Here is a 21,408-nt window from a genome sequence, read left to right on the forward strand (position 1 = left end):
CTCTCAAACTGTGAGATCATGACCTGAGCTGAAATCAAGAGTCCAGACACTTAACCGACTGAGCCACCCAGGTGTCCTAGACTGTCTGCATTTCTAACAAAATTGGAACTGCCTCCATTTCTTCCTGTGTGCTGTGCCCCCGACATTGCGCTGAACATGTTGCCTTCATTATCTCCTTTAGTCCCTGCAGCGGCCCAGAGCACATCCTGCTATGAAATCTCTTCTAGTGATTCTGGTGATCTAGAAACGTCAGATTCATCTCAGGTTTTAGCCCAGAGATTCTAATTCAGTGGGAATGACGTGGGGCCAGGAAATTTACCCTTTTCAAGTAATCCCAGTGATCCAATGCATATGTATGTTTGGCAGTGACTATTTTAATTAGTGGCTTAGTTACTTGGCTCTTGAACAAGACAGCGTGGGTCTGATTCATCTTTCTCCCTCTAGAGCTTGCTGCAGCAGAAACCCTCAGGGAAGATGGCCGAATGAAAATTCAGATGCATGGTAAGTGTCAGGAGAGTGAAGATATCCAGTGTTGTGGGTCCTGAGCTTTCTGAAGGCCAGCCAGGTAGGCAGCCTTCTCTGGAGCTCTAATGGCTAATGAGGGAAAGGGCTCAGTCCAGGGGAACTTGGCTCACACAGGAATGAGGACAGCATTGTGAGATGATCACCAGGCTGCCTAGCCAGGCAGAGATTCTGGGTGACTCTGCCCTTTCTGGGAAACAACAGAAATGACTGTTGTACACGAGGATGCAGCCTAATGTTACCCAACCTTCATCTCATTGCTATTCAGAAAAAGCCAAGTGTTTACACACACATGCCTGCTTTAAAAAAATGCTACTGGATAAAGATGGTTACCTTTTAAACAGCTGTTCAGGGATCATGTAAGAGCATACTGAGGACCTTTGCAGAATGTCCAAATTAAGATGGTAGGGAACTTAGGCCTCAAATGGTCCCCACATCTGGCTGCTTTAACTTCCACTACCTGGACAGGAGACCACAGTCCTGGAGTGTGGGGCCAGGAACTAACTTTCCTGGTGGTGATGAGGGGCAGGCCTCAGACATGCTGCCACCATTTTGACTAATCTTATTGAGCAACAGAATGTCAGAGGTCAAAGTGCCCTTTTCTTTTAGATGGTGAAAATGGGGTCCTGAGAGGAAACGTACTTGCCCAGGGTTTACAGTAAGCAAGACGCTGAGCCCAGGATTCTTCTTCTACCCAGCATAATGCTGTATCAAAGCACCCAAGAGAACTAACCTTGGAATAGACTTATATGCCAGTGAAATAACGTCCCAGTTTCATTTAATGGGCAAATGTAAACAATTGCCCCAGCACCACTTATTGGCAAGTTAATAATTTCCAAACTGGCAATACTACCTGTCTTAAACCATGCAGTTTTCATACATGCAGGGGTCTGTCTACTGTTCCACTGTTCTATTTGTATATCACAATATATAAATACTATATCATGGAGGCTAACTGCCATTGCTTTATAACTACATCATGGTATCTGGTAGAGGGAGTATCCCACCTGCGTCATATCATGGATTTCAGAATTTACATTCTGTTAAAAAAGTTGAGATTACAACAAGAACTTTATAGATACATTTGTTGAGAAGGATCTTTATAATTTCAAGTTTTCCTATCCATCAATAATAGTATAGGTCTCCATTTAGGCTTTAACACCTTTCAGCAAAGTTTAGTAATTTTCTCTAATATCATGGTGGCTTAACTGCCATTGCTTTGTAACTACATCGTGGTATCTGGTAGAGGGAGTCTCCCACCTGTGTCGTATCATGGATTTCAGAATTAATTTACATTCTGTTAAAAAAAAAGTTGAGATTTCCATAAGAACTTTATAGATACATTTGTTGAGAAGGATCTTTATAATTTCAAGTTTTCCTATCAATCAACAATAGCATAGGTCTCTATTTAGGCTTTAGCACCTTTCAGCAAAGTTTAATAATTTCGTCCAATAAGGTCATAAACATTTTTGATAGATTTAGTTCCTAGTTACTTTTGGAGGTATTTTTTGTTGTTACTATTATAAATGGCACTTTTTTCTTGAATTAGATTTTGCATATTGCCATCGTACTGAAATGCATTTGGTTTCTGGGTATTGATCATAATTCCAGTACCTGTTCATGCTTTTGGATTTTCTAAGTGGAAAATCACAATCTGTGAAAATGAGTTGTTTCTTCCTTTTCGAGACTTACCCTTATTTTCTTTTTGCTGTCGGATCTCAAGCACAAGGAAGAGTAGCAGTGATCAAGGGGATCCACATCTTACCATGACCTTGCATGGAATACTTCACACATTTCCTTTGCTCTAGGTTTTCTGTAGATCTCCTTTGTGAGATGAGGGTAGTTCCTTTCTACTTGTGGTCTGCTAAGAGTTTCTATGGTTTGTTGTTTCTGTTGAATCGGCGTTAAATTTTACTGAATATTTTTTCTGCATCTGTTGGCATAATCTATTTTTCCTTTAATCTGTTAGTGATCATTTGGTTTCTTCTACCTCCCTGAGAAATGAGAAAATAATCTAAAATATAAAGAAAACATTGAGATCCTTTTAGTGTTTGTTTTTATGAGCAAACACACACTGGATATTACAGAGGCCAAAACCTAGAAAGGCTGCTTACTCAGGCTTCTTCCACTTATTTGCTTTCATGCCAGGCAGTAGACTTGGACCCTGTGGGTGACACACTTCATAGACCTGCTGAGGGAGGGCCAAAGAAGCCCTGCTTTATCAGGTACAAAAAAAGAGGTCCAGGGGCCAGGAACCAGAACCTGGAGGAAACATGATGTATGTGCCATACTAGAGAATGGACAAGGTAGGAATCTCTTCACCACCCTTGGATACAGCCAGCTTTACGTGAAATCTGAGGTAGTGCCCCCCACAACCGGTCTGGAAGTAGGCAGGCTCTTCCCCTAAGGGCCTCTCAGAAATTGCAGTAATTTTTATTCCAAAGAATTCCTGGTTTCAGCAGAACACTAGAGCAATAAGGTCACACAGCAGGTTTTCCAGATGGTGGATTTATCAGTGTGAAGGCATGAGCATGTCCTCCTGACCTTACTGTGCACTGAACTCCTCTTTCTACTCTGCAGGGGGATCTTCAGACCTCCACAGGGCTGCATGACCACACAGTGACAACCCAGGACCAGCAGGAGCTGTAGGGAGCACAGAGGCTGACTTAGCAGAAAGAAGAACTTTCATACTGACTCCCCTGATGGGAGAGGATTGCCCCATCACAGCAAGTGGGCACAGACCTGATGACTGTCTGGCAGGAATTTTACAGAGCAGATTCATGCCAGGACTGGAGTGTTGACTCCAAAGTCCCTACCAGCCCTGGAACATGAAGTGACACCAGCTAGAGATGCCTGGGTTTACCTGAGAGCAAGGTGATCAGTGCAGTGTTTTGGTTCAGGACGTAGGTCCTCTGGGTTGACCTGCCCCCTCCCCAAGAGCTGGAGAGCCCTGAGAAGTACAGAATGGATCCTGTGCTGTGGGAATGTGCCAGGAAGCAATCAGAGACTCCCAACATGAACTGTCATTTGTGGAGGGAGTGGCTGTTACCTGACTCTGTCTTCATGCACCAGTGTAGCACAAACAGCGGCTTTATTGGTGATGCTTGGGAAGCTGTGGCAGAGCCCAGCATGCAGGCTGTGAGGGCTCAGACAGCTTCCAGCAGACAGGGGATGAGGGGATTAGCCTCAGTGGGCTCTGCTGCTTGGGGCACATTGTCCCTTCTCAGTTCTTTGAGGCAAGTGTGCAGGAAGAGGGTTCAGCACTTCACAAACTGGTGGGTGACCTCGTAGATTCCCACAGATTCCTGAGCTTTTTCGTCATAGTCAGTCCAGTCCTGTGGGGGAAAATGGCCGTTATTAGCCTCATGAGATGGGACAGTGTGCACAGTGGTCATGAACTGGGACTTGAAACATGTATGACCCAGAACAGAGCCAGACTGCGTTTTGGGCAAGTCACTTAACTTCTCTGAGTCTCAGTTCTATTTAAAAAAAAGAAAAAGGGGGGGGGGGGGGACAGTAGCAGATCTCCATCTTGAAAGAATCAAATGAGGTAACACATGTAAAAGTATTCAGCATAGTACTGGGTGCATATAAGAGCTCAGTAAATTTCAGTTACTGTTGTTATTAGGTGCTATGCAAACTGAAGTTTCTGTTCTTTTGAAGCCTGACCACAAGGCCTATGTAAGACAGTAATGTGGCCAGTAATACAGTTGATTCTTGTTATTCATGGTAGTTACAATCTACATAATCACTACAAACACTGAATTAGCAAACAGTGAACCACTATTCCCAGGGAAAATATAAGGTTAGGTTCTCAGAAGCATCTGATCATTTTCTTCAATCAATATATAACCTTGTTTTGGGTAGGTTTTTGTTAAAAAAAAAACAAACACCTTATTTAATATATATAGTTGATTCATTAATATTGAACTCCTAGCTGACAGCACTGTTACTCCTGCCTAAACAAAGCTGATCTAACATGCATTTTCTCCATTAGGCACACCCCAGACTTCTTGCTTGTGGAACACTAGACAGCACTTTAGCACTACACTTGGGGCCATTTTAAACACCAAAATCATCAGCAAAAAAAATGTGGAGTCAGCTTTGTATTGATGGTCTTTGTTCACCAGAAGGGTAATTCCCACCAGGTACCCTCCAGCACCCTGCAAGACCCCCCAAGTCCTGTACCTTCTCCTGAAGATTAATATCACTGAAGACCGTCCCGGATTCCACACCCTCGGCAGCAAACCCAGCCTATAGGTGACAGGACGGCAGCTGTTAGTCTGGGGAAAGGAGGCACCAGTCTGGCATGTGAGGCCTGGCCAGGGAAATGGCTCTCTTCCCACCACCCTTGGGATAGGAGGACAGAGATGCAGTGGGGGCACCTGCTCTGGAATAACTACTGCACTTCCAGGGCCTGGCAGCTGCCCCAGGAGTATAGTAGTTCCTCCAAACTAGAGCCTTGGACCAGAGGCAGGAGGTGGGGGGTAAACCTTTCCATTACCCAATTTTCTGAGATCCTAGGCACGTCACTCCCCTATCTGGACCTGAGTCGTATTGTTTATGAAATGGGGATGACAAGACTGTCTCATCTCCCTGCCTCACAGATTTGTTGTGAGGTCAAAATGCTGCACAACTAAAGTGGGATAAGCACTGGCTCTGGAGTCTGACAGACCTGGGTTCAAATAACAGTACCAGTGTTTATGAACTCTGTCACCCTGGGCAAGTTGCAAAATCTGAAATTCTTTCCTTGTCTGAAAGATAGGGTGAATAACTTCACAAGGTCACTGTGAGGATTAAACGAACACGTAAAAGTGACCAGAACGTGCCCATCATATGGTAGGCACTTAATAAATAACAATTATTATTCTGAGAAGGAAGTCCTAGTCCATGGTCTCTGCATGAAGCAGAGTTCTGTTGTCACTTTCTATATGCCCCCCCGCAAAGATACAGGTTCCCTGGGAAGATACACACACCTGAGGCTGGAAATCAACTGGTTCAAGGCCCCGACACTCAAACTCTACAATTGTCTTGAACTTCTCATTGTCTTCAGCCTAGAAAGGAAGTGTGTTGAGGGGGCAGACCCAACTGGGCCCTTAGGATGATCCCACTGCCCCTGCTCTTCCTGCCAAGTGGGCCCAACTGCCCTTGTGAGCCCAGAATGGGACTCAGGAGCAACCCATTCCCTTCCGGAAGAAGTCTGCACTGGTCACCTGCTCCCTGTGAGACCTTTTTGTACACAGATGCTGTAGAAGAAACACTGTGGGTTCTAGAGTCAGCCTGCCTGGATATCAGCTCAGACAGAGCTCTGCCTTCTGCCTCTCTTCCCATCTAAGATGGTCAGACTGGGCTGAAGAAACCACTGCAGGTTTGTTGTGAGAATATGAACTATGTGTAAAGTGCCCAGCTATAGTCCCTGACTATGCTCAATAAATAAAATTCTCAAAAAATATGAACAAGAATGTTAAGCTATAAAGTCTCCAGATCTTCCAAATGGCCCAGTACACTTAACTGCAGCCTTTTGCTAACCATCTGCCATGCTGTGAGACAGGAGGCTTGGAGGGGTGCCCAGGTGACACAGTTAAGTGTCTGACTTTTGATTTCGGCTCAGGTCATGATCTCACGGTTTGTGAGTTCAAGCCCCTCATTGGGCTCTGCACTGACAATGCAGAGCCTGCTTGGGATTCTCTCTCCTTCTCCCTCTCTCTGCCCCTCCCCTGTTCATGTTCTCTCTTTCAAAATAAATAAACTATAAAAAAAAAAAAAAAGCCTTTGAAATGGAATTTTCACATGAAGGGGGCACCCTGAGAGGGGTGGGTTAGTGAGGAAACTCATACCTACCTCACCCATGGGCTCAGAGATGCCAGGCACCACACCCACACATTCAATCACATTGTGTCATTCACTATAAAATCTATACATTAACCGTGTGCCTAGCACTGATAAGACACTCTGTTGGCTCTGGTTTGTTTTTGTTTGTTAATCTGTCTCTTCCACTATATTATCAATTACTTGGAAGCAAATCCTCATGACTTCTCCCTTAAACTTCAGGAAAAAGCTGAGAATTTGGCAAAAATCAGACATGTTTCAAAAATATTAAACAAGGGAGGGGCACCTGGGTAGCTCAGCCTGTCAAGCATCTGACTTTGGCTCAGGTCATGATCTCATGGTTCATGAGTTTGAGCCCCACCTTGGGCTCTGTGCTGACAGCTTGGAGTCTTGGAGCCTGCTTCAGATTACGTGTCTTCCTCCCTCCCTCTACCCCTCCCCCACACATGGTCCCTCTCAAAAATAAACATTAAAAACAATTTTTTTTAAATACTAAATAAGGGATAGATGAATACAAATAACTACCTTTTAAACAGAGACCCAAAGCACATACTCCCTCCCTCCCCTTTAGACTACTTTGTTAACACAGTAATGTATAACTAGTTATAACGTCAATATCAAGGATGGGATGCACCAAAGGACTGTCCCACCCATGGTTTCAGAGAAGGCTCACTAGTCCCCCAGGGTAGACAAAGTGCTCTCAATGATGGAAACTGAGTGGCCAGGTTGGGTCAGATGTACACTGAGATCCACAGCCTAGTGCTTATAAAGAAAACACTGTAATAGCCTGTTCATGAATCTCTTTCCTACCAAGCACTCAGCCAGTATATCGTGAATAGACGACTAATACCATGACAGACTGAGTGAATGAGTGAACAAGTATATGAATGAATGTCCCATGGCAAGTCACTCTGGTACAGACAGAACTCTAGAACCCAGGCCTCTTAGCTTCCAGCTTAGATTTAATCCCACCACACCTGCCACCACAGCAGGAAACTTACATTGTAAGATTTGATGGTGCTGCTCAAAATCTCTGAAACATAAGAGAAGACAAAAGTTGACGAGTCCATACCCTGGCCCTGTCCAGGTGCCCAGATGTGGCTCTGGGAAAAAGAGTCTGCTGCAATCGCTTGGGCACCTCAGGCCTGGGTCCACCCACAGTAACATGAGCTTGCCTTTGGTCTGGTACCAGGAAGATATGGGCCTGGTTGGGGGAGCTCAGGATTCACAACCTGACCTACCGATGGAGTTTTCCCTTGCACACAGCTTGCACTTCTGGACCATGGAGGCGCTGCCACGACCTCCCTTCAGTGCCACACTGTCCTGGCAAGGGTAAAAAGAACCTCTAGTCAAATATCAATTAGTTGTAAAGGTCTCAAAGAGACCCAGTCCTACCACTTATTAGCTAAAGAGACCAAGATCGAGAGAGGGAGAGCCACCTGCTACAACAAGAATCCTGGGGAGGCTTTTTGAGACTGAGAAAAAGACTCTTTTCAGTTTTGAGCTCTGCCTCACATCCCAAAGAAGCCTGGTCTTCCCAGTGTTGATCACACTAGTGCCTGCCCTCCCAAACTACAGAAAGTAGGGTGCAAAGACCTGCGAGATTAGGGCCACAGGTTCTCTCCCTAAATCCCTGCCCAGAGGCATATGTGTGTTTGTATCTGGGTATGGTGGTAGGGGGAGTAGTTACCATCAGCCGAATATATTGCCACTTCTCTGAAATCTCACCACAGTTGCCACATTTCATCTTGGGGGAGGAAAAAGAAGATCAGTAAAATAGCTGGTTCAGCTGGGCAGACACTAAAGGAAGGGTAAGAACAGTGAGAGGTGGGCATGCTCAACCTACCCTCTTGTCCACAGTCTCACCTCATCCTTACAACCGGCCCCACCAAGGATGTAACTGAATTTCTCTCCGGGCAAAGAACAGGTCAAGTGTTTTTTGTGCTGGCATGCACCTGTCCTAGAAGCACCCAGTCTAGCTGGAAATTCAAGGCTAATATAGTACAGAAATGGCTTCAACAGCCCTCACCCCCATCCCCTCATTAGGTCTGGAGCTTTCCTTGTGTTCTCACAGGCCTTGTAGGTTCCTAGTAAAAGTACTCGTCACTCTGTCGTTACTCTATTTCTCTGTCTCCTTAACTAGACTGTGTGCTTTTTGAAGCAGAAGGGCATCAATTCCTCAAATAAGCTCTGGTACTCGGGTTTCAAAGTATTTGGTAATAAAGGTGCCAACAAAGCTTCCTGAAAGAGACAGAGCTTTTGCCAGGTTCTGAAGGATGCTGGGATTTAGACAACGAGGGAAATAAAGCAGAAGTTCTGAGATCTGGCAGAGTGAAGGACCTCAAACTGCTCAGGTAAGAGGGGGGCCTCTGTAGACCCAGTCACCAGAGTACCAGATTCACCAGTATAGGGTAGAGAAGGAAGGGGGAAGCCACGCACAAAATTAAAACGCTTTCACGATAAAGCCTAATCAACAAACAAAACAGCGAAATTCTCCTCCTTACTAAATAACCCCAAGCCCTCTTCAGGTAGCCTTTCGGTGTTTACACAACATGAAATATTTCACGGAGAGAAAATTACAAAAGGAACTCCAAAAGACTACCAATTAAGAATTAACCAATACATTTTAAAAAAAGAACAAAATTCTATCCAGGAAAATAACATTTAATGGCTACATATTTCCGATCTTGCTGGACACAAAGCTCCCATTGGACCGGCAATTCGGGACTGGAAAACTATCCTGGGGATGGGCCTGTGGCGCCCCGCCCCCTTCCGGAGTCGCTCCGGGGCCCGGAACCTCACCGCGCCTACGGGCTCCACGATGCTCCTCCCTTCTCCCGCCTAGGGCCCCTCCCATCAAGCCGTACCTTAAGGTACCACCGGAAGTCCTCGCCCAAGGGCCGGAGGTTGGTGACATTCTCCAGCGTGGCCTTGAGCTGCAGCGCAATTTTCTGTGAGGGAGGGCCACCGCAATTGCAACAACGGCGCCTGCGCAACCCTATCTAGCCCCAGTCCCTCCCCTCCCGGTACGAGCCTCCCCGCTCCTTCTCAGTGCGGGCCCACTTCTCTCATTCCCTCCTGGCACAAGCTCCCGCCACCTTCCCGTCCCTGCCCGGCGGCAGTCCGCCCTCGCCTTACCCCCATACTGGCCCGGCTCGGCCCGACCAGGCCCGGCACTGGCTGCGGCCGCTACTTTCCGGCCCGTCGTAAACGGTGGGCGCCGCTAGCGCACCCGGGTGCAGACCTCCGGCGTGCGTGGGGCGGAGCGGAGGGCGGGGTCTTCACGCGCCGCGGCTTCCGGGGCATGCTGGGCTTTTTCTTCGATCAGGTGGACCTGTGTAGGTGTCGTGAGTCCGCAATGAGCCTGAACGCAGACCCGCCGAATCCTTCCTCCAGCAGTCAGCAATTTGCTGATTGCCAATCTCGTGCCAGCACTATGCTAGTTTGAGGGATACCGTAGCAAACAAGATAGTCCCTACACGAAATTTCGGCCAGGGCTTTTTCCTGCTCCTCAGTTCTTTCCCGGCTCCTAACTAGTCTGGTCTCTCACCCAACAACCACTTGGTTCCTGCTTGCCTTTTGAGGCTTTTTAGATCACGTCAGTTCCCCTTGCCCACAGCCAGCTTCGCTGACTTTGGGGGATGGAGCCTTTCATCTCTAAACTGCTCTTTCCTCTTTTCCCCCGGAGACCTGCCTTCAGAAGGTTGCCCCGTGTACACGTCTCTCACTGCAGTCTCCAAGAGGAGCCACTCCCTTTCAAGGGCTCTTCTTTGGGCTCCGTGTACATTTACTGAACCTTGCCTTAACTGTCCTCTTACCCAGGGCACATCTGAGACCATACAAAAGCTGTGAGTGTCCCAAGGAACAGCCCATTTGAGACCTAGAGCCTTTGGGGTTCTCATGGCCATTTAAAATTTGGAGTGACTGTGCTTGGCTACTTTACCACCAACTTGATTCATTGCCCTGGGGAACCCTTCTATAGTGGGGATATACACTGGAGTTAGGAGCCCTGATATCTCTGGTCCCAGATCTGCACCTAAGTTGCTGGCCCGTAATCTTTGAAGGAGGCACTGTGTGTGTTGGAGGAGGGTTCAGGGGGAGACACTGGCCTAGGAGTCAGAAGACTTGGGACCTGTCCCAAGCTGGCCTGTCTTAAGGGACGTGAGCTTATCCTAATCACTTCCCCTCAAATGAGATTTGTTAAGCCCAGCTCTTTTCAGCACCCACAATCTGTTCAACCGGCAAGGAAGCTTCCTTGGCTAAGGAAGCAGTGCGATTTAACATCAAGAAAACGTTCCTACAAATACACCTGCTGAACAAATTCCCACAGTATCCATATCAGTTAGGTATCAGTTGTTAATGGGTGTTGGTATTTCTGATTTTATTTATTTTTTTTTTAATTTTTTTTTAACGTTTATTGATTTTTGAGACAGAGAGAGACAGAGCATGAACGGGGGAGGGTCAGAGAGAGAGGGAGACACAGAATCTGAAGCAGGCTCCAGGCTCTGAGCGGTCAGCACAGAGCCCGACGTGGGGCTCGAACTCAGAGACAGTGAGATCATGACCTGAGCCGAAGTAGGCCGCTTAACCGACTGAGCCACCCAGGCGCCCCGGTATTTCTGACTTTAAAATGGATTATTGGAAAACTTTTCTGAGACCAGTCATTTTATCCCTTGTAATGTATTAAACCAAAATGTTTTCCTCCATACTGAAATACCTGCAGATGTATCTATAAAAGATGATTTAAAAAACCCCAACCTCAATTATATCTCAATAAAGCTGGAGGAAAAAAATACCACTTCACACCTAAAAAATTTAGCAATACTTCATTAATATAAAATATCCAGTGTTCAAATTTCCTCAATGATGTCAATTTTGTTTCTTGAATCATGACCCAAATAGGGTCAAATAGTGTACTAATTATGTGGTTTTTTTCTAATGTGTGTTTATTTTTGAGAGCGTGAGTGGGGGAGGGGCAGAGAGAGAGGGAGACAGAATCTGCAGCAGGCTCTAGGCTCTGAGCTGTCAGCACACAGCCCGTCGCAGAGCTTGAACTCACAAGCCGTGAGATCATGACCTGAGCTGAAGTTGGATGCTTAACCAACTGAGCCACCCAGGTGCCCCAAATTATGTGCCTCTTAAATTATCTTTAATCTCCTTAAATCTGGTTCTCACCCCATCTCTATTTTATGTTTGCAATTTGTTTATTGAAAAAACCAGATCCTCTGCCCTGGAATTTCCTCTGGATATTGGTGATTGGATTTCTATTGTATTTGATAACTTTTTTCTCTATTCTCTTATTCCTGTAAATTGTTAGTTGTATCTAGAGTTGATTAGATTTTTGGCCACACTTCACATACGATAGTAGTGTTTTAAAAAAATAACAGAAAAGTTCACATGCTCAGGTCTTTATGAAATAATAAAAAAACCGCATTTTGTTAATGTATTTATTAAAGACGTTTATAGTTTATAAAAAAAATATTGCCCTGATATACACAAAAATTTCCTGATAATGGTAATTAAAAACAGGTACTCCCAACCCCCCGTGTGTCCACACCAATATTCAATCTAGATTGGCTTAATCTTGAAGTGTAATCCAATAAGACTGAAGACCAAACACTTTAGGTCCTGGACAAGATAATAAAATACTCGTAGGCCTTCTGGATCCCTATAATGCAAGAGGAAAAATATGTTTAAAAAGCTGAAAAAACTGGCCAAAACACCCCATGCATTAAAAAACCCATATTATTTATGTACCAAGATATTCTTCATAAAGATATATACAAAATTAAAACTTTAAAAATAACCAAGTGTTATTGAAGGAAAAGGCTATGTGTTATATATTAAAATAGACTATTATGAGGTCATTTAAAATGTTAACGTTTTTAATAGGGAAATATTTATATTAAATGAAAAAAATCATGATTAAAATAGATTGTTGATCTCAAATATATTTTTTGTACTTTTTAAAATATAGTTTTTAATGCACAGAAAACAGACAAGAAATACTTCGAGATATAATGGTTGTTTAATTGGTAAGTTTATGCGTGATTTCCCCCTTATTTTTCTGTATTTTCTACAGTGAGCATGTATTACTTTCAGAATTAGGAAAACTTTTTAAAAAAGTAGTAGTACTAAGCAGGACCAAGAGGCTGAAGATTACTATGAAACAACTAGCTAAGAACAAGAGGACTATCCAAGGGAAGACAGTTATGTGTGACATGTACTAAAAGTGAGGCATATATAATTCTAAATCCTCAAAACACAGGAGCCACAGAGGTTGCCAAATTCTAAGGGCTCTTTGTAGCATGCAAACTCATGTATTAACTCTATAATCTGCCCTACTGACAACATGATTTTTAAATTTGTATTCTAAACAGTTGCAAGTTTCACCATAGACTGTAAGATGTGCTAGTCTGAATGGCCAACACTGAGGAAGGTGTTCAGATCGATCCACTGACTGTACAGTTTATCTCAAGCTCCTTTTTGGTATATTTCATTTTCTGTTCTGGCCAGATTCCTACCTACTTTGGCTGCTCCTATGACATTACTCCATTCGTGTCACTGAGAAGCTGTATGTACCAATGACTGAATAAAACATCAAAAGCAACAGGAGCAAGCCCCTGAAAATAATGTGGAGTCTCTATGAGAACAAAGCTGACCCCTTCTGTATTGCATTTGTACAAGATCTTACCATGATGGTCCCAATTTGGTTAAGGCTTCTTATCAATCTGCTTTAAAACACACACATCTGGATATAAGGATCATGTACACTTACTTGGATTGATTGACATCGATAAGAGAACCAATTTTTGATGTTGTGAAAGAAATGTGTTCATCTCCAATGACAATTTCAAGCTCCTAGAAACATTTAAAAAAAACTAGGTCAAGCCAAGTTGGATTTTTCATCAACCCCGCAGAAGATGCATCATCTGTCAAGTCATACAAACTCGATGACAGATGGTCACATAAACAAGACCAGTTCACTCTGATCACTAAACTGTGCTGGATACTAGAAACAAAGAAATTAAATACTGGTTTCATCCTTGTATGCTCTTGGGTCTCAATTTCTAAATTTCCCAATTTCTAAATCTTTAAAAACTATCTACGGGGGAATGCTCACTGTGTGCTAGCTATTGTTCTTGGTGCTTGGGACAGATCAGCAAAACCAAACAAAGGTCTCTGCCCTTGTGGAATTTACAATCTAGTGAGTCCTACTTCTTTTTTCTTAAATTTTTTCTATTTCTTTTGATTTATACTTTTCAATTATGAAAAGACTTCGAACAGAAAATACAGAAAACTATGAGACTGATGTTCTTAACACCCAGATGTGAAAATGTTAATAGTATGTCAAACTTGTGTCAGATTTTTTTTTTTTTAAAGAAATAAAACATTACACCTACAAAGTTTAGGTCCACCTCCCCATTCCATTCTCCTTCCTGCATCCCAGAAGTTGAGGCGTATTCTTTCCACTCATGTTTTTTGATTTGGCGGTATGTTTTTCCATTTTTACGTAAATGATCATACTATATGCATCTTTTTGCTTTTTTCATCAACACTGTTTTTGTATGTGACCTAGTTCATTAGTTTTAAATGCTTTAGAATATTCCAATCATAGCCCTATTGAAGCAGACTTAAGTTCCCAATTTATTTTACTATAACCAATGTGGCAAGAATATTCTTTCATGCATCTCCTTATATGTATGTGAAAATGTCTCTAGGAAAATTCCTAGAAGCAAGGTATAAGGTTTTTCAGTTTTGCCAGATACTATCAAATTATTTCCTAAAATGCCTGTACTGATGTTATTCCCACTACCATGTAAGATCTTTTTCTTTCTCATATCCTTTTTTTAATTACTTTATTTATTTTGAAAAAAAATTTTTTTTTCAACGTTTTTTATTTATTTTTGGGACAGAGAGAGACAGAGCATGAACGGGGGAGGGGCAGAGAGAGAGGGAGACACACAGAATTGGAAACAGGCTCCAGGCTCCGAGCCATCAGCCCAGAGCCTGACGCGGGGCTCGAACTCACAGACCGCGAGATCGTGACCTGGCTGAAGTCGGACGCTTAACCGACTGCGCCACCCAGGCGCCCCCTTTACTTTATTTATTTTGAAGAGAGATCACATGCAGAGAGGGAGAGACAGAGACAGAAAGAATCCCAAGCAGGCCTGGCACTGTCAGTGCAGAACCCAATGTAGGGCTTAAACTCAGGAACTGTTAGATTATGACCTGAGCCAAAATCAAGAGTCAGACGCTTAACCAATTCAGCCACCTAGGTGCCCCTTTCTCATATCCTTTTTAAAACTTGATGCCCCCCTCCTTTTGCCATTCCAATGAGTCTGAAATGGCATCTCATTGTTTTCCTAATTTTCATTTCTCAAAATGAAACTATAGATATTTTCATGTATTTATTGGCCACTTGTTTTTCCAGTTCTGTAAATTGTCTACTCATAACCTTTACACATTCTTATCTTTTTATTATTAATTTGTAGTTCTTGATATATCCTGGATATAAAAACCCTTTACCAGATGTTTTGCAAACATCCTCCTTCAGTCTGTGGCCTTTCAACTTTATCATGATGTCTTAAAACAGAAGTTTTAACTTTAAAGAAGTCAAATTTATCAATCTTTTCCCTTGAAGAATTTAAAATATTCCTTCTCTACTCAGAAATAAGAAGATTAAGTTTTCTTTTATGTTTTACAATCTTGCTTTGTTTCTACAAATGGTCTAACTTAAAAATATTCTGTAAACATACTGCAAATTGTACCGGTATAACTGTTAAACAATCCATCCTACTTCTATTAATTTGAAAGCTCACCTCTGTTGTACACTGTTCTGAGTTCCCATAATCTTCATGGGTTTGTTTCTGGGCTCTATTCGTTCCAATGGTTTACTGGCCAATTCTGAGGCAATACCACAGTACAAATGACTATACCTTTTCAAGAAATCTTTAAAATTATCTTGGTTACTCTTGTCCCTTTGATCTTCCATGTATTTTTTTTTTTAATGTTTATTTATGAGAGAGAGAAACAGAATGTGAGAGGGGGAGAGGCAGAGAGGGAGACACAGAATTGGAAATAGGCTCCAAGCTGTCAGCGCAGAGCCTGATGGGGGGCTCGAACCCATGAGCCATGAGATCATGACCTGAGCCGAAGTCAGACACTCAACCAACTGAGCCAGGCACCCCTGATCTTCCATGAATTTAATGCTCTCTTAGGTCTTAGGAAAAATCCTGTTGTGATTTGATTTGAACTGCAATGAATTTATAAATTATTATGATTTTTTGAATTTATAAATTTTAATGAAATTGATACAATATTGAATCTTTCCATCCATAAAAATGATACATATTTTTGTCCTTCATAAAGCCCTTTCCCGTAAGTTTTATACATCTTGTTAAATTTACTAAGTTCTTTTTTGTTGTTGTTTATTTGTGAGAGAAAGAGACAGCGTAAGTGGGGGAGGGGCAGAGAGAGAGGGAGACACAGAATCCAAAGCAGGCTCCAGGCTCCGAGCTGTCAGCACAGTGCCCAATGTGGGGTTCGAACCCATGAACCTTGAGATCATGACATGAGCCAAAGTCAGACGTTTAACCGACTGAGCCATCCAGATGCCCCCCAAGTTCTTTTTTAGAGAAAGCATGAGAGCATGCGAGCAGGGGCAGACACAGATGGGGCAGAGAGAACCCCAAGCAGGCTCTTTGCTGTCATCGTGAAGCCAGATGTGGGCTCTATCCCACAAACTGTGAGATCATGACCTAAGCTGACATCAAGAGTTAGGTGCTTAACTGACTGAGCCAGCAAGTTTAAAAAAAGAAATTAAAAAAAAATTTTTTTACTCCCAAGTTCTTTATAGCTTTTGCTGGGATGACAAATGGAATTTCGTCATAATTACCCTATCCGACAGGTTGTTGCCAGTGCCTAAGAGTATGCCATGTCCTCTTCACAGGACTATTGTGATTGTTGAATGAGTTAATAGAGCTGAAAATGTTACAAATGGTAAAGCAAAATATGTACATATGATTCTACTGAGATCCTATAGACATAAATTAAAAATCAACTTTAGAAATTAACGTTAGAAAGTACTGAAGATTTTTTTTCACTCTTCCTCAAGAGCTGCCCATCATTTTGAGGTGATTTACGAATGAACTTATCTGGGTTTTTATATTAATTTAATAAATGTAATTATTACTGAGCTTTTACTACACACTAGCACTACTTTAGTCACTAGAGATACAGCAGTGAAAAAAAATAGGCAAAATCCTTGTACTCAAGGAGCTTGTGTGGGTATATGCGTGTCTGTTGTAGTGGGGGAGGAAAAGGGATACATGACAGCAAACAAGACAATTTCAGACAGTAATAAATGCTAGGAGGAAAATAAACAGATCTTATTTTAAAAAAATGGGGAGGGACATTTTAGATTGGATGGATAGGCAAGACATCACTGAGGAAGTGATGTTTGAAGCCTGCAATAATAAAGACAGTCTTGGATAGAACATTCCACATAGCATGTAGCAAATGTAAATGTCCTAAATTAAGAACAACCTAGTTGTGTCTTGAGGAACAGAAATTAGGTCAGTAAGGTCTGAACACAGTAAGAGATTGTGTGAATGGTCGAAGATAAGGCAGGAGTTTGGATTTTATTATTCATTTATTTACTTAATAAATGTTTATTCATTTTTGAGAGAGAGCGTAAGCAGTGGGTAGGGAGAGGGGGACAGAGGATCTGAATTGGGTTCTGCACTAACAGCAGTGAGCCCGACGCAGGGTTCAAACTCACCAACTGTGAGATCACCACCTGAGCCGAAGTCGGAGCTCAACCAACTGAACCACCCAGGTACCCCTGGATTTTATTTATTTAAAAAAAAAAAAAAAAAAAATTTTTTTTAATGTTTATTTATTTTGGGGAGAGAAAGAGAGACAGAGCATGAGCAAGGGAGGGGCAGAGAGAGGGAGACACAGAATCTTAAGCAGGCTCCAGGCCCTGAGCTGCCAGCACAGAGCCCCACACAGGGCTTGAACTCACAAACCGTGAGACCATGACCTGAGCCGAAGCCGGACGCTCAACTGACTGAGCCACCCGGGTGCCCCCCGTGGATTTTATTTTAAATGGAATGAAGGCAGTGGAGAATTTAAAATTAGTGGAATACATACATTTACATTTTAAAAGATTAGTCTGGCTTCAGGATGGAAAAATGGGCTATACAGGACAAGAAACAAGGAAATCAGTTAGACGTCTGGATTAGGAAGGGAGCAGCTGAGGCAGAGAGAAATAGCTTTCCTATTAACACAGTCAAATATGACACTGGCTTTTATTTTAATTACCATAACAGTCTTCAGAATAAATGTGTAAGCCATGAATTTAAACACACATACTTAGTTTGCTGAAATAGCCATGTTCTATTTATCTTTGTATCTTCACACTGCTTTGTCCATAGTCGTTAGTAAGTGAGGTGGGCAGTGAAAACTCTGAGAAGGGCTGTGGGGAGAGTTACATGGAGAAATCCAGGGCTGGGCTCTAGGTGGTCAGAAACACCACTTGCGATCTCTGTATCCTCCCTGTGGGATTACTGCTTCCTTAGACAAAGTGCTGGTAATCTGCTTTGTGTTGGGCTCCGTAACACACACACACACACACACACACACACACATACACACACACACACACACACACAAAAAACACAGCTTCAATGTCATATGCAGAGCACCTTATTTGTAAGATTTCTGCAATACAGGATAGTTGCTAAAACACTCACCTGCCGGCCTACTCGGTCAGGAGGAGGCCACAAAGCATCATCCTCTTTGGTAATTTCACTGTCATCAATTATTCTCTTCAGTTCCTCCATTACACTTTTATGTACATAAGCCTGAAAGCAAATTGAAAAATGGAATTTAAGTTGCAAGTGTTCTGACTCAGATAGTGATGAAAGATTAGGCTTACGATCAGTTAAACAAAATCGTGTGTAAAATACCAAGTGCCATGCCTGGCATCTAACATGTGTTCAATGATGTTAATAAGTAGCAGATTCAGAGTTTAAACCAACACTTGCAAGACTTTAAATGATTACCAGTAACTGATTCAGCACTGTGAAAGAAAATATAAACTAAAAGAAGATGTGAGAAAAACTTTAGGTGTCTATAGATAGGTCTACGCTTCTCTATTCTTTTTTTTTTTTTTTTTTTAACGTTTATTTATTTTTGGGACAGAGAGAGACAGAGCATGAACAGGGGAGAGGCAGAGAGAGAGGGAGACACAGAATCTGAAACAGGCTCCAGGCTCTGAGCCATCAGCCCAGAGCCCGACGCGGGGCTCGAACTCACAGACTGCGAGATCGTGACCTGAGCTGAAGTCGGACGCTTAACCGACTGAGACACCCAGGTGCCCCTCTCTATTCTTTTTCAATACTACTCCCAGAAAGAACAAAAATAAGACAAAAGGCTAAACTGCAGTGAATGAAAGGCTCTCAGAAGGCTTATTACCTCTTTTCTGATCATGACGTCATTTTTGTAATTGCTGTTGTTGGCATATCTCAATTTCCCTGCGAGGAGTAAAAAACATTCAATGTATAATAAAAACATATGAATAAAGCATCATTAGCTCACCCAGACTATCACCTGTTGCTTAAAATGTATACCAGCTTTCCCTTCAGTGTCTAACAGATTTACTATTTATATTTTTGGGGTTCCAACAATAGCAGTCTTTTCAGTTCTTCACTTTAGGCTATTAGATAGCCTCAAAGCCAAAAGTACTGCTGACACTGAATTATAATTCTTGCAAAGGCGGCTCACGTGTGGTAAAAGAACACAAGCAAATCCTATCTCTGCACATTAATGTCCTCAGCTGAAAACAGGGATAATAATTGGTAATTTCCTTACACACAGGGCCTCCTGAGGCTCAAATGAGTTGAAAGCAGCCTGAAAACCGTAAAATGCTGTTTACGTATATTGATGTGACCATGCAACATTCTGATCTACTCCCGTGATGGAAAAGTTGTGATTTTATTATTGAGCATATTTGGCATATAAGGCCCTTTGTGTATATGTGCATCCAAAAGACTAATCGCGTATATGGTGGGTATGAAGGTTTTGTTTTGTTTTTACCTATAGAATAGAAGGCACACATGTAAAAAGAGCCAAATTAATTGATGCCTCACTGCCGTGTCTCTCTTTTGGTTCAGTTCATTCTCCATACAGTAGACAAAGTGATGAAGTAACAGACCAATCTAAATAGGCTACTCTGGTACTGACAATAGTTTCTCACTGCCTTCTTGATAAAATCCAAATTCTTCAACATGGCAAACTGCTAAACTGAGCCCCTGCCTGCCTTTCAGGCTCACTCCTGCAACAGCCCTCTCTTACATAGCTGGAGTTAATCACACTACTTGGTTTCTGCTTGGAACATCCCATGCTCTTTTTGGTTTTCAGCCTCTATGATGTCAATGCTGTCCAAATGCCTTGACTCATCTGCCTAACCAACTCCTACACAGTACTCAAGACTAATACTCTCCCTTTCATCAAGTCATTGTATGCCGGAAGCTTCCTCTCTCAGGCTAGGTTAGGTGCCTTCTTTCTGTTCCAGAGTCCGATCTGTTTCTACCACAGCACCCAAAACACTGTCTTGTCATTGTTTGTTTACAGCTGGGGTTTGTCTGATTCATCTTTGTGCCCCCCCTTTAGTGGGAGTTTTCTTTCATTTTTGATTCCTTTTCCTTCACCACGGTGGCCCTTCTCCCAAATCCTATCAAACAGCAACGTCCTATTGGTTCTGCCTCCAATAGTATCCTAAATCCTTCTGTCCACTTTTACTAGCACCCTAGTCCCAACCAACATCCTTTTGTCTGGAACACGTAACTGTTTCCTAATAAGTACCCGTTCCCACTCCTGCCCATAAGTAGAATGCTTTTTCAGGAAAAGATCACATCTCTTCTCTCCTTAAATCTTTCCAACTGCTTCTTGCTGCACTTAGAATAAAATCCAAACTCTTTACCATGGCCTATAAAGACCTACATGGTGTGCCCCAGGCTACTTATCCGACACTGTCTCCTGCTCTTCTTTCCAGAGCTCTCTTCTCTTCAGCCATACTAGCCACCTGAAACATGCCTAGCTCATTCATGCCCTGCAGCCTTAACACTTGTTACTCCCTCTGTCCAGAACTGCTCATTCTTCCTGAGCTTCACAAGGCTGGCTCCTTCCTGTCAATCAGAGTTCGGTTTAAATATTACCTTTTCAGAGAGCACGCCAGTGGCTATCCCGCTTAGAAGCAGCCCACCAGCAATTATTTCATCATTTTACGTTCTGACCACTCTGTCACTATCTGGAGTCTCTTTTAGGATATCTCTCCCAGCACCAGAATACAAGTTCCACGAGAGGAAGCTTGTCTGTCATTCACTCCTATATCCCAGAATGTGAAAGAGAGCCTGGCAAAGTAGGCACTCAATCAATGTTTGCTGAATGAAGCATTCTGGGCAAAAATGTCACCAAACAGAAGTCCCTGCATATGGAAAGAACCAGCGGAGCGGACACAGGAGTGATCCTTTCAGATCCGAGCCGCAGGCAACAGTCCCTTCCTCTTCTAGCTCCTCGCACGTTCCGGAACCCCGGCCTCCCCATTCGCCCGACCCCAGGCCCAGTCCTCGCTCCCGGGGGCCAGAGGCCTCTCTTACCGTCTGGTCGGAACTCAAACTCCAGGAACTCGTGGCCGAACTTGCCCTTGTGACCCACGTAGTAACGCAGATAAAAGTCACTCTCCATGGCTCACAAGGAAGCAACCAAACTTTACCCGCAAACCTCACCGCCACTGTTTGCGCCCAACACTGACGTTTACCAGGGCGCGCGGAAGTGACGTAAAGGCAACACGGTCCGCCTTAGCGCAGCGCCTCGGTCGCCCCCCAATCCCGGAAGTGGGGGCAAGTCTGGCCAGTTCCCCACCGGAAACAAGGCTTCTTCCACCTGCCCCGCCTCCTCGACCAGAGGCGGGAAAGAGGCTGAGGCTCGCTTTCCAGCGTTTTCTTAACGCCTCAGGCCAGTAGCAGCTCCAGTGCCTCTGGGTTTCCT

General features: G+C 43.3%; 2 protein-coding genes and 1 long non-coding RNA gene across 5 annotated transcripts; 1 reads left to right on the forward strand and 2 right to left on the reverse strand.

Annotated features, from left to right (window-relative positions):
* The first annotated feature begins 442 nt into the window (after positions 1–442).
* Positions 443–4,342, forward strand: LOC122241349. Its single transcript, XR_006221435.1, has 2 exons — positions 443–501; positions 3,103–4,342. It is a non-coding gene; the product is annotated as an uncharacterized LOC122241349 (long non-coding RNA).
* On the reverse strand, positions 3,595–9,618 carry CZIB (CXXC motif containing zinc binding protein). 3 transcript variants are annotated; one of them, XM_042997227.1, is made up of 8 exons: positions 9,490–9,618; positions 9,219–9,302; positions 8,042–8,098; positions 7,593–7,674; positions 7,353–7,384; positions 5,499–5,576; positions 4,711–4,776; positions 3,595–3,857 (listed from the first exon to the last, which is right to left on the reverse strand). In XM_042997227.1, exons 1-8 carry the CDS (start codon positions 9,493–9,495, stop codon positions 3,780–3,782), a joined length of 483 nt encoding a protein of 160 aa, XP_042853161.1. In that variant the 5' UTR covers positions 9,496–9,618; the 3' UTR covers positions 3,595–3,779. The 3 variants fall into 3 exon arrangements, with proteins under 3 accessions (XP_042853161.1, XP_015390799.1, XP_042853162.1); XM_015535313.2 differs by lacking the exon at positions 9,490–9,618 and having other exon boundaries at positions 8,042–8,151; positions 9,219–9,303; XM_042997228.1 differs by lacking the exons at positions 9,219–9,302; positions 9,490–9,618 and adding an exon at positions 9,027–9,140.
* A 2,166-nt stretch (positions 9,619–11,784) lies between these two features.
* Positions 11,785–21,197, reverse strand: MAGOH (mago homolog, exon junction complex subunit). Its single transcript, XM_007077183.3, has 5 exons — positions 21,018–21,197; positions 18,835–18,893; positions 18,111–18,221; positions 13,130–13,212; positions 11,785–12,019 (listed from the first exon to the last, which is right to left on the reverse strand). The coding sequence occupies exons 1-5, from the start codon at positions 21,103–21,105 to the stop codon at positions 11,920–11,922; spliced, it is 441 nt and encodes a 146-aa protein (XP_007077245.1). The 5' UTR covers positions 21,106–21,197; the 3' UTR covers positions 11,785–11,919.
* Between the last annotated feature and the right edge of the window lie 211 nt (positions 21,198–21,408).

This window comes from Panthera tigris, chromosome C1 (genome assembly GCF_018350195.1).
Source record: "Panthera tigris isolate Pti1 chromosome C1, P.tigris_Pti1_mat1.1, whole genome shotgun sequence".
NCBI lineage: Eukaryota > Metazoa > Chordata > Mammalia > Carnivora > Felidae > Panthera > Panthera tigris.

What these genes read in the sequence shown, in the direction of transcription:
- CZIB (XM_042997227.1), bottom strand. An exon ending in ACTTCCGGTGGTACCTTAAG is followed by an intron (nt 8,099 to 9,218) that starts GTACGGCTTGAT and finishes TCCTCCCCCAAG; the next exon opens with ATGAAATGTGGCAACTGTGG. An exon ending in CAGTTGATTTCCAGCCTCAG is followed by an intron (nt 4,777 to 5,498) that starts GTGTGTGTATCT and finishes TGTCACCTATAG; the next exon opens with GCTGGGTTTGCTGCCGAGGG.
- MAGOH (XM_007077183.3), bottom strand. Translation starts at nt 21,105, where the DNA reads ATGGAGAGTGACTTTTATCTGCGTTACTACGTGGGTCACAAGGGCAAG. An exon ending in ACGTCATGATCAGAAAAGAG is followed by an intron (nt 18,222 to 18,834) that starts GTAATAAGCCTT and finishes ATTTGCTTTCAG; the next exon opens with GCTTATGTACATAAAAGTGT. An exon ending in ATCGATGTCAATCAATCCAA is followed by an intron (nt 12,020 to 13,129) that starts GTAAGTGTACAT and finishes CTTGCATTATAG; the next exon opens with GGATCCAGAAGGCCTACGAG.